At 51.2% G+C, this 18,334-nt stretch overlaps 1 protein-coding gene across 4 annotated transcripts; it reads right to left on the bottom strand.

Moving 5' to 3' along the window:
* Positions 1-204: 204 nt before the first annotated feature.
* On the bottom strand, positions 205-18,009 carry HOXC4 (homeobox C4). Of its 4 annotated transcripts, XM_040487916.1 has the most exons (4): positions 3,235-3,366; positions 2,948-3,065; positions 1,859-2,799; positions 205-1,362 (listed from the first exon to the last, which is right to left on the bottom strand). In XM_040487916.1, exons 3-4 carry the CDS (start codon positions 2,295-2,297, stop codon positions 1,007-1,009), a joined length of 795 nt encoding a protein of 264 aa, XP_040343850.1. In that variant the 5' UTR covers positions 2,298-2,799; positions 2,948-3,065; positions 3,235-3,366; the 3' UTR covers positions 205-1,006. The 4 variants fall into 4 exon arrangements, with proteins under 4 accessions (XP_040343850.1, XP_040343849.1, XP_040343847.1 ...); XM_040487915.1 differs by lacking the exon at positions 3,235-3,366 and adding an exon at positions 17,890-18,009 and having other exon boundaries at positions 1,859-3,065; XM_040487913.1 differs by having other exon boundaries at positions 1,859-3,065.
* Positions 18,010-18,334: the final 325 nt, after the last annotated feature.

The following is an 18,334-nucleotide window of genomic DNA, read 5'->3' on the forward strand; positions in this document are numbered from 1 at the left end:
AGATCAGCACTAATCCTCCATATGCCCTCTTCTGAGGATCCCCTGCCCCAACCCCCTGGCTGGTTCTTCTAAGGACATTGGAAACGGAGTGGAGAGTTAAGATTTGTGTGTTTGCTTAGAGTAAACTTAGGCAACTATCGAGAAGGGGGGATGTTATCAGGCCAGAAGGAGGAGGGGATAAAAAGAAACCATCAGACATTGACGTAAAACTAATTCACATCCACTGGTTTATTATTGATCACGGGGCATTTCACATCGACACTAAAATTCTTTATTGCAAGTTTTACAATAATCAAGTAAATTCAGTCCAAAAACACAATAACCACGATGGTGGGGGGGGGGTTCTACCTATAGACTGCCTCTCTGAACTGAAAGTTCATTTTTATTTTCTTTTGGCTCCTCAAACTGAACAGCTCTGAGAGGCTCTTCAGATGCATTTAGCTTTGTCTGCTGTCTTCCCCCCTCTCCTCCCAGCCCCCCCCAACAATAATACAAAAGAACTTCATAGCTTTGTTCTCCTTAAAATGACTTCCCCCTCACTAACCTCCTCTGGTGCATTTTCAATGCAAAAGGCCTAAGGAAAGAGGGGGGAAGGAGGAGGAGGAGAAGGAGGAGAATTGGCTTAAAAATCTCTTTCCTTTTTTTCTGTTCCTCATTTCCCCTGAAATTCACCCAAACCAGACCATCGCACCTTGCAATATATAATTTTTGCAGCTTTCTTCCTTAAAAAATAAATAACCCCCCAAAAATGGCCTTAAAAAAAAAAAACCCAGCAGGTACCATGCTAAGACAACATCACATGCTTAAAAGGGTCCTTAACAGTGGAAGGGAGAGAAGGGCAGAGGGCTTATCTGTTTTGTCAGTTTGGAATTGACAAGGGATAAGGTGGGAGGAAGAGAGAAAAGAACCAAAAAATATATATATATTAAATTCTATAAATAAGAGTCAATTTGTGTGTGAGGGGGAGGATGGGGGCATGGGGTGGGGGCAGGGTGTGAGTTATGTTTTATAACCTGGTAATGTCCTCTGCCCGTTGCTGCTCCGGCGGCGTGGCGCTCTGGGAGTGGTCTTCAGAAGTGCCCGGGGTGGCTGCCGAGAGGGTGCTGGGCGCAGCGCCGGCCGGGGGCGCTGACCTGACTTTGGTGTTGGGGAGTCGGTGGTCCTTCTTCCATTTCATGCGACGGTTTTGGAACCAGATTTTGATCTGCCTCTCAGAGAGGCACAGCGAGTGGGCGATCTCGATCCTTCTCCTTCGGGTCAGGTAGCGATTGTAATGAAACTCTTTCTCTAATTCCAGGACTTGCTGCCGGGTGTAGGCTGTCCTCGAGCGCTTGGGTTCCCCTCCGTTATAATTGGGGTTCACTGGGGGGGGGGAGGAGGAGGGGAAAAGCAAATAGTGGGGTTCAGAGGCAGCAGACTCCCGCCCCCCACCCTCACCCCATCCTCAGCTCTGTGGAACAGGAGGAGGGGGTGGTGGAAATAAAGTCATCAAGCTAAATGGGTTATAAAGAAGTTGAAGGAAGCTGGAGACTTTGTAGTGTAATAAGAGGGGAATCCTCATTGTAACGACACTGAATTATTTATGCGCCCTTAGAAAGCGAGCATAGTTTTCACACATACATAACAGATCGTAGCACATGGCTCGGACTGCCCAGAGTAGCTAAGCCATAAAATTTATGGGGGATGTAATTACCCATTCTCGCTCGTAAATCCAGTTCAATTGTGCTAACCCAGAGTCGCTCCTGGAGAGAGAGGGGGAAGGAGAGAAAGGAGGACGGGGGCCGGAGGGGGCCGGGGAGGGTGGGGAGCGCTGGGGAAGAGGGGAGGGAGGGGGAGAGCAAAAAGCAAAGTTGCCTACCCGTGCTAACGTGGATTTTTTTCATCCATGGGTAGACTATGGGTTGCTTGCTGGCGGCGCTGGAGGGATGGTCAGGGGCTGGCTGGCTGCAGGCTGGCGGGGCTGGGGACGGGGAGGCGGAGGCGCCTGAGAGAGGCGCCGGCTCGCAGAGCGGCTGTGATTTCTCGGGGTGGTGGTGGCCCGCCTGGGCCGGCCCGTGGCCTCGCGAATTGCCCGGCCCCTGGAGACTGGTGCAGCTATACTGGCGCTCGGGGTAGCTAGGGCGCGGAGGCGGTGGTGGGTACAGCTCCTGGTGGTGATGCTGGAATCCCGATTCCCTGGTCCGGCCGTAATATTCCGGACTGTGTTCAGGGATGTAGCTATTTTGCGAATATTCTTCGCATGGAGGAAATTTCGGATCGATGTAGTTAGAGTCCATCAAATACGAGCTCATGATCATTAATTTCTGGAGTGGAAAATAATTTTTCTCGCTTTGTCGTTTTTCTGCTCCATAAAGCCCTCCTACTAGCTAGCGACCCTGTAAAGTTACTTTCACCATGTGACTCCGCCGGCCAATCACACGGAGCAACCCAGTCCCCGGATAAGGAACCGAATCGCTTTATTCAAAATGTATCCAATTTTTTTTGTGTGTGGTGGTGGTGGTGGTGGTGCTGGGGGTGGTGGTGGTGGTGATGTGGGGTTAGCTGGCGGGGGCTGAGGTGCCCCCAGTGAGCCCGCCGCCGACTGACAGCCCTCCCCTGCAAAAGGAGATGGGAAGCCCCCAGCTCCCTTCCAAAGCCTGGGCACTGGGGGGCTGTCGGGAGGCTGTGATTCAGCCCCCTCCCATGGTCTCCCCTTGGGCCTCCGGTGGGCCCCCTGGGCCTCGGCTCCTGAGATTTTCCAGAGGTCTCCATTCATGGCGATCCTGTCTCAGTCTGTGTAGGTCACCGGGCAGCGCCCCTCTTTTGCAGGAAGAGGAAGTTGAATGAGGAGGACTGGAGTGGAGGTTGGATGGGGAGGGGCCCAGGCTAAGCCCAGGAGGCTGGAGAGCCTGGGGTGCCCCCCATCCAAGGATACCAGAGTCCAGCCCCCTTCCCCGTACACACTCACCCAACCCTCTGGCCATGGGGCCGGCGAGGCAGGGTCCCAGCTGGACCGGGCAGGTAGAGGCAGCGGGATGCAAATGATTCTGACGTCATTTCTGGAAGTCTGGGGGTTGAGCCCCCCGCTGAAGAGAGACAGGAAGTGGTTGGCAAAAGCAGAGTTCAGAAGCCTTGCCCTCCTCCCCTAGAACCCACTGACCCTCCCTGCCCCAGCCCCAGAGCAGATGATCTCTTCCACCGCTGGCTGCTGTTTCCACTCTCCTTCCGTCTGGCCTGCTGCTTTCTTACAACTACCTCTAGGGCTGGTTCCTAAGGACCTAGGGCGAGGAGAAGTGGGATCTGCCAGGAACCAGTGCCCTGTGATGGTGCCCAGCCACGGCCCTGAGCGCTCTTCTTTCTTCATCCCCACAGTGAGCCGACCTAACTGAGAGGGAGGCCTGTGTGGGTAGAGCCTGCTTCCGGCCAGGGATTGTATCCATGTAACACATGTGTTTACATGCAAACACACACTCCCAAGGGCCAGCTCCAGGCTGCCTTCCAAAAGCTGAGGGGTGAGCTCACCGAGCTGGGGAGGCTGGGCAGGCCTCGGGGGTCTCCAGCCCATTCCTCCACGCTCCCCTGTCTCTGCCACCCACCCACAGGAACACCCTGATGGCGGGGTGGCAGGGCCCTGGAGGAGGGAGGGGGCAAGGAAGGGCTGCTTTTTCCGACGCCCGCCCCCACCCCCCGCAGCCAGGGGTGGCCACGCCGTGCCACCGATTCCAATTAGCTGATCCCATAACTCAGAGTTGGGGGGTGGCAGAAGGGAGAGCCCAGGGAGGGAGCTGGGTCCCCTTGTTGTACTTGATAACAATTATAGTTTAAAATCATAGCTTGCCGGGGCTCGGCTATATTTTACTTGATAACAATAAAAGTGACACATAAAGTTAACTGTTTATGTTTTATTTATTAGACTAAATCTGCCAGCGGTGGTAGGAGCGCTTGCCTCGTCGCTCCAGCTTTTATAGGGCTGTAAAACGTCATAAATCAGTCTCGCGGAATCGCCCGCACTCTTTGTGTCGGCGGCGGCGCAGGGCTGGCGGCCGCTGGCTGCCTGCTCCCTCCTTTCCACGAAAAGTCGTAATGTGATTTTTTTCCCTCTGATTTTATTATTATGATCGCCGCCGTGATTAGTCAATCTACCTTTAATTCGCCGCCCTACGCTGCCTCCTCCCAGCCCAGCCTGGTTGACACTTGAATAAGTACCTTTTAAAACGGCATAACAACTATTTGAGGGTTTAATTAGAACATCTGCAATTAAGGGAATGAGGAGGGGAAAGGGAAAAAAAAAAATAAAGCTCTCTCATGAGAGGGAAGACCGAAGGCAGGAGATTCCCCACCTATCTTTCACCACCTTAGGGATGCGGGAGAGGGGGGTTCCCATCTTCAAATTAGGGCTCACCCTGAGGGCAGAAATGAGAACCGCCTGGGCCCGCTGACCACCTTACATCCTCCGATGTCATGCCGAGGCCCCCCTCACCCCAGGCTCACCAGGAGTGAGGAGTGCTTGGGGGCTCCTGGATACCCTCTCCCCAAGAGGACAGTGCCCTGCCCCCCCTCCCACCAGGTGGCTGAGGAAACAGGAATTCCCTGAAGGTCCACCATCTCTTAGAGGAGATTCCCAGATTTCCCAAGTGGGTTGAGAACCTCTGCCCATTCCTGTCTGGGACCGTGTGCATGTGAGGACTGGCCAGTTTGGCTGGAAGAGGAGCGTGAAACTGTGAGGAGGAGAAGGCTGCTACTTGGGTGATAGTGGTGTGGAGTCTGGGAGGGTTTGATTTGTCGTCTTTATTGGGGGTAGGGGCAGGTTAATCATAAGTTGCTGGAAGAGGGCAGAGGGAAACCAATGCTGGATGCTGCCTACGTAAAGAGTCTGAACCGCAGCCCCAGACTGCCCCACAGGGAGAGCCAAAGCTCCAGAGAGCTCAGGTAGGGTGGGGGGAGGGTTGCTGAAGAAGAAGAAAGCCTTCCAGCCCCACCCCCAACCTCTCTTTCAGGCCAGCACCTGGATCAGGTTGCCCCACCCAGTCTTGGCCCGGAATATTCTCTTCCCCACCTTGGAAAGGTGAGGTCTGGGCCTGGCTCTTCTGCTCCCAGCCCTCCCACTCTCCTTCTACCAGCCCTGCCCCCACCACAACCCTCTTTTCTTCCATCTCTTCACCTTCTCGGGATTCTTAGGGAGTTCTTCCCAAGGCATTGCCGGTCCCACACCCCCACTCCCCAAGATTCTGAGCTCCTGCAGGTGGTTCAAGGGAGCAGGAGCAGAAAACCCACCTTGGGCCAATATGTAGACATAGATACAGAGTTCAGTTGCCTCCAGCTGAATGTCAAGTCTGTCTTTGGTTATTACGGCTAACAAATATATATGCATACATACTATTAGTACTTGTTAATACATCAGATGCTTCCTTATGCAGCCATAAACATGTGGGGTTCTCGTTCCACGTTGGCACAGCCAATTCAACACGCACCTCCAGAAAGTGAAATCTGGGAGACTCCCCCAAATTTGTCCACATTCATCTACATCATTCGCCATAAAACTCCTTCTGGGTGCCTATAGCTTAATAGCAAGAAAGTCACCTATCACAAGGGAAAATAGCAAGCCAGCCAGACTCCACCATACACATACATGCAGACATTTTCACCTGGATATTATTATAATCACAGAAATGAAATCCTTCTGGAGAGGCAGTTCACTTAGCATTGGCTTTATGGAGGGGGGAGTACTAAAGCCGCTCCTGCCTGTGTTGAGCCCTCTTATCTGGTCCTGTCTCCTTTTGTGCTTTGCCCTCCTGCTCCTGCCTTGCCAGCCCGTGGGTCTCCACCCCCCCCCCCCCCCGGGGGGGCCGCCCCCCCCCACCCCTGCTCTGCCCTCTACCTCTCTCTCCCTGACCCAATTTTATTTCTAAATTTTTTCTGACCACCTTTTGCCAGCTTCCAAACACTCTCTGAATGCCACCCTCCCCATCTCCTTTCTGAATCTCGATCCGGTTTCTCTTTCGGAAACCTGTTTCAGTACAAAGCGCTTCCCTTCTGACACCACTGAAGAAAAATATGTGTCCATTGTGTGCGAGGCCTTATTGTGCCCGGATTACCATACTGACCGTTGGATAACCCATATTCCTCCCCTCCCCAGTAACAAGCAGCCGGCTGAAGGACCTCGGCGGCTCCACACGTTCTGTGCTGCATTAAAATCTCACCTCTCAGACTCCCTAGATTTTCCTAGGGAGAAAATAAATGGGAGAGCCAACTCAGGATTTGGAGGGCAAAGAGAAAGAAAATGAGGGTCATTCCTTCTCCCACTCTCAGAAGTGCAGGATTGTGTGTGTGTGTGTGTGTGTGTGTGTGTGTGTGGTTTTGTTGTTGTTTTAGAGATTAAAAAATCACAACACATCTCTTTCCTCTTCCTCAAATAAATTGACTTTTAGATGGTATGCAATCAAGTAATTCATTTCATTTTTATTTTTTCTCCAAGCAACTTGAAAACCCCAAACCAAAGCAAGACTCCTATCTTATTTCTTGTCGTGTGTGTACGTATAGATGGGTGTTTTTGTCCCTTTCTAATGCCAGCAGGCAGAGGTAATGTATGCAAAAGAATATGCAAATGCTTAATTGATTTTTTCTTAAATCTCTTGTCAGTAAAAGTAATGAATTGGTCTAAAATGATTTTAATAACCCGGACATGTCACCAGAAAATACTAAACCTTTTTTTTTCTCCTGGAATCGCTTATAGTAAAAAAAAAAAAAAAAAAAAAAAAGCAATCATGGAATGTTAATTTGCCCCCCTTTAAAATATTAAAGATGAATTTCTCTTGTTTGTTCGGAGACCATAGGCAAGGTCCTCTCGTGGATTTCCCCCTCCTTGCCTTGCCTTCCTTGGAATTCAATTTTCCTCAAATCTCGTTTAAAGTGGCTTTTTAAAAAGTGGCCGCATTTTAATATTGGTTAGACAGAGTGACCTGCATTTCACCTCGGGTGTTTGACTTGTTCCAATAGGTCACTGCCATGGGGTTATTGATGGGGAAACTCCATTGAAATTTGTCTCTTCGCAAATGGCCTTTAGATCTTCCAGCGAGTTCAATAACTAGTTATAATGTGGAAGAGGAAAAATGAAGGCCCTGGGCTAACGAATTTGATGTTTCATTTTTATGCTGGAGAAATTGTTAGTTAGAGGTTGGGTTCCCCACCCCCTTCCTTGCTCATCCTGGCCTCACTGACCCCCCTACCCCACTCTCATCCAAGGCTGCTGGATTATATCCCCTTTAAAACTTGAGCTGGGGTGTCCCTTTCTCCCTTTGATGCAAGCTTTAATTCTTATTATTATTAACATTGTTGTTGCTGTTGAAAATTCTGACTTAAGGCTTCAGGAAGCTTGCGCTGCTGGAGATTTGTAACCTAAACTTTCCTGTTAGAGGGGGAAAAGGACTTTTACTTTTAGAGGAGCTGAAAGGCAGTTTTGAAAGTTCTAGGAATTAGGTTGGCTTTAGCGTAGCTTATGGAGGGCTCCCTGGCCTGGTGCTTCCAGAATTAAAGAAATGATAGGAGGCTGGGAACCCAGAATTAAGGAAACGATAGGGGCTTGATGAGGGCATCTCAAAATGCCCCAATCTGTTCTTGGCTTCTGAGAGGCCAGAGACCCATGGTACCAGGCACCCAGGACCAAGGAAAGCAGAGCTTGGGAAAGGCTAAGGATAGAGGGAGAATTCCATGGAGCAGGCAAGAGAATCCTGGATCTCTCTCCTCCAGGGTCAGAGACAGAATCCCTGGGGATGTGGAATGGTAACTGCTTGCTTCATGAACAGGGCACCCCAGGAAAGCCCACCTCCTGAAGAAGACGGTGTATTTTCCATGAACTGCAAAGAGGAGAGGAAAAATAAGGGGGGTGGGGAAGGTGATGGCGATTTTATAAGGTTCCTTTTTTTCCTGGGGTCCTCAAGGAGTCACAGAGGAAAGGACAGGGAGAGAGAGGAAAGGTCTTTATTTTATTCTCCTCCACCACAACCAAGTTGGGGACCCCTTGACTTCTCCAGAAAAGCTTCTGTGAGGAAGGACTGTGGAGAGCTTGGTCTCTCTGGACTGACCCAGCCATTCAAGATCATTACCATTATTAACCTCTGTAATAACAAGAGCATCATTCCCTCACAAAACAGAGCTCCCAGTGTGCCTAATTTTCTTCTTCCAGGAATCTTCCCTTCTCCTTCCCTGCCCAAAGGGGCCCAGTTTGCTCAGCCCCAAGTTTCTCCTTTAATAAGTCTACCTGCCTCCTACTCCCCTTCCAAGCCTTGGCCCACAGATGGGAGTCATTCCAAAGGCTTGCCTTGATTCCTGGGTTGGGGGAGTTAAGGCCCAGGACAACATGTAAGGGCCGAAACTAGGGTGCCACCTCCCTCTATCCCCTCAAACCCAGAGGCAGCATCTTGGTGCCACCTGGGCTCCCGGACACACTTCCCTAGACACATCCCTGGCACCACTGGAATATGGGGAGCAGCCTTTAATGCTGCACCACAGCTCCATAAAAATGGGGGAGCTCGATAAGGGGCCATCGGCGGCTTCAGGACTTCCCAGCCAAGCGGGAATCCATTGCGATCTGATCTAAACTTGCCCGCAGCCCCCTCCGCACTCTGGCCGCGGCGGGCGAGCCCCATCCCCAGGCCGCTCGCCTGCCTCGGCCCGCACCTTGGCCACCTCCTCCGGACCCAGGACCCCCAGCCTCGGGCCTCGCCCTCTCCCCGGTTTAATTACGTGATTGATTTTCGCTTTGGTCGCGTCGGGACGCCTCTGCCTCCGACTGTTTAAATCTTTCGGCTCCCTTTTTGTGTTTCCGAGTCCTCCTGACGGGCTGTAATTTAGAGACTGCCCCTCGGGTGGCCTGGGTCCGGTGGGTCCGGGCTGCTGCCTCGCCCTACACGCCAACGAAATGGTCCTCCCACGGTGCTCGGCGCGGCCCTGGCTGCAGCAGCCCCACGCCGCCGGGCTCTGATACTCGGGTCCTGCCCATTCGCCTTCCTGAATTATCTTGTGCTCCATTATCCTCTGATAGAAAAATGTTCCATGTTTGAGTTATCACTCCATGCCTGGGCCCGGAGCCGCGCTGCTCCGCGTTTTTGTGTTTTCTCTTCCCCCCCGAATGTGGTGTGCATTAGAAGGTCTGGATGGAGACCCGAGGCGGCACCACGCCCGGCTCCAGGCTCCGCGGGGAGCTCGAGCCGCTTCCCCCAAAGAGCAGCCCCGCGCGGGAGCTCGAGAAGCGCCGGGACAAGCAAATTCGGCCACAACTTTGCACCACCGAGCGCGAGCGGGCCCTTGGGGCTGGCGGCCCCCAGCCTGCCGTCGGTCGTTGAGTCCGCTCTGGCTTCCGGGCCCCAGACAGAGACCCGTCGCCCTGGCAGCCCCAGCGGGCCCGGCCGCGGGCACCTGCGTCCAGGAACACGCCGGGCGACAGCCCCTTCCCCGGAGGGACTGAAGGTGAGGCGAAGGAAGGGAAAGAGGGGAGGAATTCTCATTTATGAGAAGTGTAGGTTTGGGGTGGGGAGAGGAAGGGGAAGCCATGAAATAAAGAAAAGGAGCCCCTTTGCCCACCGTGGCTGACCTCTTTCCCTGTCTCCGGAAGAAAAACAAAACAAAACAAAACACAACTCCCTTTCCTCCCCAAACCACTGCTTTTCCGCTTACTCTCTCATCTATTTACAACTAATAAACACTTCTCTGAGTATTCTCCCACGTCCTGTTCATTCTTTGATCCCTTCCAACGAGGCAAGCAATGAGTTTACTATTAGCAGTATTTTATGACTACACACACACACAAACACACACACACACACGCACACACACACACACATTTTTTTCCTTCAGGAAGAGGAGGGATTCAGGAATGTGTTGCCCACTGGGGAAGAAGTTCAGGGAAACTTGAGTTGGTCACAACCTTCTCCCTGTCCTCCGACCTACAACACCCCCAACCCCTGCTCCCCCCAACCTCCCCCCCCAACCCCGACCCCGCAGCAATGTTGCCGGGTAAATAAGAGTCCGCCTGCCTGGCTATTAGGATTCTGGAGACGTTGGCATCTGTAGCAATCATTAGTCAAAGCCGCGGAAGCCAAAGGAGCCGAGGAGTTGGACAGAAAAAATCTTGGAAATGATATACAGGAGCCGCGGAGGCATCAATCCCGGGCCGATAAGAGAGCGGCTGCCGGGAGCGAGGCGGCCGCTTAATTGGGCCCTGGGCACCAAGAACAATTGGGGAGGGGGGCACCTAGGGGTTGGGCAGTGACCCTGGCACCATTTGGGCGCCCTACAAAAATAGTCGGGGACTTGAACGCCCTTTTCCCAAATTTCAAAGGCCCGTTTGGGGTTGGGGAAGACTTTCATGCCTGTGTCAGCCTCTCCACCCTGAGAGCCAAGACGAGCCCAGCTGAGGGCTCTCCCCTTCTCTCGCATTCTCCTTAGGCTGTCTTGAGAGGTACTGCAGGATGGGGAGCCTGGCTGTCACAGAGACAGCCTGGAGAGAGAGGCTATGGTCCCTAGAGTGGGTTTTGAAGGGGCAGATGACTCAGTTGGACTAGTTTTTGAGATAGCCTTAGAGATAGCAACAGAATCACTCACTTTAACAAGCAGAACATCCAAAAGGTATTTGTTCTCCATCCCCACTCGCCTGATGTCTCTATTGATCACAGAGATAGAGAGATGCAGGAAGTTTAAATCCTTCCAGAGGGAGATCTATGCCCCTACATACAGATGTATGCATTATGAAACCCCTTTAAACATATGTTCAAATGTTTAAGTTTGCAGCAAAACTGCAAAGGCCGTAAAGATCTCCAAATGCGTAGCCTCAATATGTAGCTATTTTACGGGTTGAGAGGCCCTTGCATAAATCTAGATAAAATTTTCAAAATAGAGATTGAGCAACACACACATAGTTCTTTCCCATCGAGAGAAAAAAAAAAAAAACCCCAAAGATTCATCTAGATGTTTAGAGAGACTGTACCAATACATCCCAGCGTATACATCCAAACACTACAGAAAGATTGGTAATGCGCACGCAGGAATTCGACAGAGGACTGGTATGTTCACTGTGGATCTATAAATCTAAAGATCTATATACCTGCATTTAAATGTGGAGCAGAAAGTGATATAAAACATACATCCTGTTATATAGACATAGATCGATCTATAAATACATTTTCACGTGTATAGCTATTGGACTGCTCAGCTCTCTGTAACAATATTTGCATTGAGTCCTAGGAATGAGGGAGATTCTCTAGTGATTGTGCGTTTGGGATGTCCTAGCCCAGACTTCTCTGGGAAACAAATGAGGGTAAACTAGGACCTATGCAAGTGCTAAGGAGCCCAGGAACTCATAATCTATGGCCTCATTTCCAGCATATGGGGGCATTTCTCTGGCAATGGATAGGGGCCCTGATCCCTGGGCCTGAAAGCGTCCTGACTTGATACAGCCCTCGCTGAGACGGAGGTAGAGAGCTCTTTTCTGCCTTTCCCTTCTGCTCCCTAGCCCAGGGCTGGGGAAGGTGGGGGGGACCCTTGGGAAGTTGGGGTGTCTTTAGAAGGGGAAGGCTCATTAACATTACAAAATGGAGCTATTCAGGTAAAATATGATTTTGTTTGGAGACAGTTCAGTTACAGTGAGCTGTCAGAAGGCTGTGGGCTTTCACACACACACACCTACACCCATCTTAATTACATAAAACCCAGTCACAGAGGGTTTACTCCATTCATTCGGTGCCAGGTGCTGGATGGGTTCTTCTATATGCTCACTCCCAATGCCTCTTTTCAAGAGCTCTTTCTACTTCTGAAGTCCCGTCTTGTCAAGAAGGGGTTTGGGCTCAGGAAAGGGGTCACAGGGAGATAGCAGATCCAGAAGTCATGGTAGAGCCCCCAGGAGTCATAGTATCAACCACCAGGCTCAAAAGCTGATTGCATTCTATGTTAGTTCCTTTTTAATTGAGGGGTTGGGGACACCAAGGTCTGTGTGGGCAAAAGAAAAATGAGCGATTGCATGGTTTTTAAATCTGGAACTTTGAGGGGGGAAAATTCACCAACAAGCGCTTTTCTTATTGGAGGCATAAGATTTGGAAAGCCCTGGACTTCCTTTTATTTTTTCTTCTTTGGTTTACTGGGGAAAGGGAGGCAAGAGGGCCCCAGGTGGGCTTCGGGAAGTGCAATCCAATCTAGCTGGCCAGCTTGGGGGAGAGTGATTTACAAAGCAAAACCTCAGATGCTACTTCCTGAGAAGTCACCAGATCAAAACAGCCTCCTCTAGGCTTTTATGACCCCATCTCTACTCCCAACAGGAAAAGCACCCTCAATAAAACCTCAGCCCACGCCCCCATCCTCCACCCAGAGAAGGGGGAGAGACCCAATCTAAAATGAGGGACCTGACCCTTACTCCCTTCATTCACACCACACACACACACACACACACACACACACACACACACACACTGGGTTTTCCAGAAAGTTGACTTTTTAAAGAAGTATTTACTAGACAAAATTGTCCCCCACTGACCAAAGAAGCAGCCCTGAGAAATTTGGAGTTTTGGAGTTTGAGCCTAGGATAGCAAGTAAAAGGAGAATCTGATCAGAGACGGGTCTTCAAAAATCCCAGTTCAATGCCTTTCAACACCCCACAACCCAACAGGCTAACAGGACACTAAAGGTCACCAAGAGCCTGGCTGCCCCCATCTGTGGGGGCTGCTCCAGCGTTTTGGTGTTCCAGGGAGGCAGGAGAGAGGAAACTTAACAGTTGCCCAGGGCTTGAGGGGCAGGGCTGAGCTGGGGAGGACAAATGGTCTTCAGGCTGAACCCATGGGAAAAATGGGGCAGGACAATGAGTGCGAGGTTGGCTCAAGTCAGTTGGTTTACTGGGCTTCTCTGGGCATGTGCATATGCTCCTGTGTGTTCTGGTGTGGTGTTTGGGGCCGAGGGCTGGGGATTTTTCAAGGGTGGAACTCAACCTGCTCTGCCTCTCAGAGAGCTGAGACACCTGCGGTACTGAAGGAACACCAGGTAACTGAACCCACACATCCCACCCAGCCCGTGTGGGGCTGCAGATCATGGTAGAACTTTCTCCGTATGAGTGTCAGGTGTAGAGAAGTAGCTGCCTTCCTGCATAAACCTATCCAACCTCTCATTGTAGATCTTAAGGCCTGGTCATCAGAGGCTGAAATAAGGTCCTGGATTACCTAGCCCAACTTTCCCAAGTCCCAAATTGCATCACACACACCCCCAATCTCTCTCTCTCTCTCTCTCTCTCTCTCTCTCTCTCTCTCTCTCTCTCACACACACACACACACACACACACACACTCAGCAAATCTCCTGGGTATCTCTGTTCTCCTTTTGCCCCCACAGTGAGCCTTAGCAATGGCAGAAGCAGGTGAATCCCAGGGTTCTGTAGGATTCAAGGACAAAGAGATCTCTTTCACCCCAGTTCCTCAGTCCAGCCTCCTTGGGCTTCTGGGGTCCCTTCAAAGCAGCCAAGGGAGATATACTATTAATAGTATACTACTATTAGTAGTATATACTAGTATTAGTATATATACTATATACTATACTATATACTATACTAGTATATATACCAATATAATAGTATTATACTATTAGTATAATAGTATATATACTAATAGTATATCTGGGAGTATACAGATATACTATTCTGGGTGACAAAGACCCAATAAAAGGGAATGTGATTTTCTTGGCCCTCCAGCAATCTAGTTCCTGCCTTAAATGGAATCTCTAACCCAGAAAGCCTTAGCTTGGGGTCTCAAATCCGGAGTGTCTCCCTTCTCCATCTGAAAGGGCTCCAGGGTCTCCAGTCCCACCAGCAGGAGGCTCAGGGTAATTAATTCTTGTTTCCCCAGCAAGAGAAAACACAGAATTGAAGCCTAGGACGATGATGTTTCAGCTCAAAAGCTCAGCCCAAAGCAATTATACACAGAAAGGGAGAGTCAAAGAGACAGAAAAAGTTCACATGGGTATTAGAAGGGACTGGAGCAATCAAACCTCTCTTCCCAGTGCCTGTTGGGACAGAAGCAAGCCCCCATCTTTCTTTTCCCACCCTTCATGAGATCTCGAAACTCCAGTGTGAGAAATCCACAGTGGAGGTGAAAGTTGGTCTCAAAGACTCCCACACCATCTACCAGGGAAAAATAAATGTGCGTGCTTTAATTCAAACTCATGAAAGAGGTCAGTGGTGCAGTGTGGTTGACGGAGACGTGGGAAGTGGAGGTCCCATGCTTTCTGAGAAGAGCTGCCCTCCCTCTGACTTCTCATTCTCATCCTTCCCCTCTGTCCTGTGGCACTGTCCCCAAATCAGGCCCACACAGAAGACCAACAAGCAGAGTGGTGCTGACAAAGCCCAGCTCAAACTGGGTTAATACTTGCACTCGTGCACTCCTGGTGCCCCTAAAGAGGGGTTAGAGGTCTGAGTGGCACAGGCCATCAGAGCTCCTGCCCCTCAGTCAGCTCAAGGAGGGCAGAAGATCAAGAGAAGAGAGGGAACTCAACCATAAAATTAACCACAAAACAAAGCCCTAGAGCATGGGGGGTACTGGAGGGAGAAATCTCTGGGTCTGGATTCACCAGTGGATTGGCTTAGGGCCCAGCCCCAGCATTCAGAAAACACAGCCTTTCTGTCCTACGTGCACAGTTTCTGTGCCATTAGACAGTCTTGCTCCAAAACAGTTCTGACTTGATCCATCTAAACACAAACACAGAAATCCACACTTCCAGTGGCTGTGTCCTTTGTGGCGAGGACACAGGATCATCACTTAGTCTATTATTGTTGTTACTGTTATTGTATAATAATTGTATAAGATTGATATTATTATCATTATATTAAAAGAATGGAAAGGAAAGGGACTTAAATTGATCAACTGTTTAATATAACAGGGGAGGATCCTAATTTTCTGTGCTCACTTCCTTTACCAAATCTCTTTTTCAACTGGCTCAAAAGTTATTCAACAAACTAAAGATACCAAACACAACTTGCAAAAATCTCCACGTCTGCTCCCTTCCCCAACCACCTCAGAGGTCCTTTGATAAACCTAATGGCTCCTGAGCACTTCCAGAATGATAAATCAAAAGAGGTCTCTTCTGATCGCCCCCACCTGCCTCCAGGAGGATCTGAAGAGAATGAAAACTCTACAAGGTAAGTGTTTAGGGAATAATCACTGTCAGAATTTGAATTCAGGGCTGGAGTCCCTATCCACACCTACTGTACACCCTAATCTCGAGTCTACGTCTATAAAGCCCAGTGAATTGGGTAGGACCTCACGGGGGCGGGGGGGGGGAATGGGAATGACCCAGAGACCACCTCCAACTTCAGATCCCCGTACAATTGATATTCACCTCGAGGCACATTGTTAGAACCAGAGAACGCAAGCCAAAGACTCTCCAGAACTAGTTCAGGGACAAAGAGAGGGGCTAGAATATTCTCAGTATCACTTGTCCCATTTGTAGCTGAGAAAGGGTAGACTCAGGGGCTAACGCGGGTGGTGAGGGAGGGAAAGAGGAAGAGGAGTTGAGGGGAAAAGTGAGACAGAGACCCAAGTACTTTTTGGCTGATTGGTTTGTGGGGCCCATGTGACCCTGCTTAGCACATTTCTGATTGGTTGTTTGACCTTTTCTAGGGTTAAAGACCTAGGAACAAAATCAAAAGCTTCCCAGGTTGACTGGGGCACCTTGGCACCTGGTTGATCACCCATTCCCTGCTCCAGGAGACCCCAAAATCAGGTGTGGGGGCGGGGTGGAAAACCAAGAGTCTCAGGCCCAATTTGTATTTGTCTTTCTTCCATTTGTGTATTGTGTATTTGTCCTACAAAACAGCAAAAAACTGGCCCAGGTATTTGAGAGGAAGGACGATCTATTACTACTGGGGCAGGAAGAGAGGGTGATACTTAAATGGAACTGTTGAGCTTAAGACACAGAAAAGGAGATGAAGAAGTCATAGAACCCCCAACAGACGTTGCATAAATCTGTGAAACAGAAACACACACCCCTCTCCACGGACAGGAAGGGAATGGACTGCAATTTGGCCAGGAGTCTGGGAAGGCTGAGTTTGCCTGGGTGTGGGACTCTGGCCCCGGCTAAATTCTTGATTAAAGGCCATTAGACTCGCTCCCTAAAGCCCTATAGAGGCCGGCGGAAGGGCAGAGTCCAGTTAGAGACCGAGGAAAACTCCAGTCTCCCTGAGGTTTGAATGGAAGGTTTCCAGAAACCCTTAAAATCACAGACTGGTGGGGAGGAGAGAATGGAGAGGGCCGCTTATGAGAAAGGGAGAACCTGAGAGTTAACTTTTTGAATGGGCTACTGGGGAAATCCTCTGGGATGCTCACGCTTCCCTGGGAAATAAAGGAGTGGCGGGGGGGGGGGGGGGGGGGTGGTGGGAAGGCCCAATCTTGGCGTGGGACAGAGGGCTCCAGAGGGAGGGCATCCGGGAGTTCCCCATGTCCCCTGCCAGCGCTCCTCACGCAGGCGAGAGCCCGCTAGAGCCAGGGATGGGGATCGGCTCAGACACCGATGTCTTTGGGTCTCTGTTCCCCTTCACCCTCCTGGAGTCTGCCCGGGCTCTCTGTCTCTCTGCTTCAGTCCCGCTTCTTCCTCAGTTCTTTGGACGGCAGGGGCACACTGACAGCGTCCTCTCCCCGTCCCCCCCAACACTTCTCCACAAAAACGGTGTCCAGGCCCCCCTCGAGCCCTAAGGCAGTCCTCCCCCCTGGGTAGGTGCTGACCTGGCTCGCCCCCTCCCCTCTCCTCCCCTTTCCCTTGGCCTAGGCCAGTAGCCCTCCATGGGCCCGCCTTCCTCCCTGCTTCGGAATCCCTCGAGATATGGGAGATATGGTCGGCCCCTTCAAGGAGCCTGGGTTTCTATGTCTTCGCCATCCTGGCTTAGCTCCGGGTGACTCATGGGGAGGGGTATGCACTTGCAGGTGTGGAGGACACGTGCCTCCCGTGCCCGACGCCTTCACTGCTCCTTCCTAGAAATCTTTAGGGTGCCCCAGCCTGAGACTGGCCCCAGGAATCATTGCCCATATTGGGCCCTGATGGCTCCATCCCCCAGAGGCCACTCTCTCCTCCGGGCTGAGGATCTTTCCTGGCCAGCCCAGTAAAGACACTGCCTCCACTCTCCCACTCATTTACACTCCACTCACAGCAGAACCTCTAGGCCTCCCGGCCTACTTTTACCTCAGGCAAGGGCTAGGGGTGCCAGCAAAGACCCCAGCAGCTAGAGGGAGGAGGCACGAAACCACACTGGCCCCAGCCAGACTAAGACCCCAGACTACAGACGCTGGGACAGCTGCCCACCCAGGCCTGGTGGTGAGGAAAGAGAAAACGCTTTGGGACTCCCTGGATTCAAACCAGCCACCTTCAAGATGCTTCTGCCACTTCAGGTCGCAGCCTATGGGCTCAGAAGTCCCAACGCCTTCCCTGCCTTCCCTCCCGGCCTCCCTCTCCAGCTGCCTGACCTGCCCTGGCCCAAGGGCCGAACTGGCCCCTCCCTGGCCCAGGGCCCCCCAGGTGCGTTTGCACCTAGAGTTTACACACTCTCACCAGCACCCAACACCCATGTGTGTGCCGCAGTCTTTCTTCCCAGCTGAGGAGGAAGAGGGGGTCAGGAAGACCTAGCAAAGCTCTAAAGAACCCAGGCCTCTCTTTACCGCAGTTGACTCGCAGCTGGAGGGAATAAAGGGCAGGGAGGGGAGGGCTGGTCAGAGGAGACAAGCTCCCCCATCCTCCTACCTCCCAGCGGCTTCTTCTCTTCTTCTTCCACCCTAGCCTGGGGATGCCCGGGGAGGCCTTCTTCCCCTCCCCTTAATGAGTGGGAACTGCCTCCTATCTTGGGGAGGGGGATTAGGTAAACGGGAGAAAGGGTCAGAGAGAGAGAAAATTAACTTACAGCGTTCGCCTGGGATTCATTTGCGAAGATGTAACTCTCACCATCATCCCCAGCGCCGTAATCCCCTCTAACTGCCAGGCCCTCTGTCCTAGCATTAAACCTCACCAGCAGCTGCGTGGCTGGACAGTTAAGATTATATATGATGTAAATATATTGTGGGTTTGTCAGCTCTCCCTACACCATAAAACTTGGTTTAATGACATCACGTGGTCCCCCAAGAGCCACTCACGGGCTTGCCTTCGGGCCATTCACATAAATAACCTCCAAAAGTTTCAAACTCCTAAATTCACATAGAAGCCGTGCGTATTTCTCTAATGCTCAGTTACACTAAAAAGCCCTTGTGCTGCTCCTTTGCCCCACCCCCACACCCCCCTTGCAGGGTGGGGAGGGGGGAGAGGGTGGATCCTTATTTATTTATTTATTTACTTACTTATTTCCATAAGGA

This window comes from Herpailurus yagouaroundi, unplaced genomic scaffold (genome assembly GCF_014898765.1).
Source record: "Herpailurus yagouaroundi ecotype Mexico unplaced genomic scaffold, PumYag 166, whole genome shotgun sequence".
Lineage (NCBI taxonomy): Eukaryota > Metazoa > Chordata > Mammalia > Carnivora > Felidae > Herpailurus > Herpailurus yagouaroundi.

Coding starts and splice junctions, on each gene's coding strand:
- HOXC4 (XM_040487915.1), bottom strand. CDS start 2,297: ATGATCATGAGCTCGTATTTGATGGACTCTAACTACATCGATCCGAAA. Junction 1,363..1,858: donor AAAAATCCACGTTAGCACGG/GTAGGCAACTTT, acceptor CCCCCCCCCCAG/TGAACCCCAATTATAACGGA.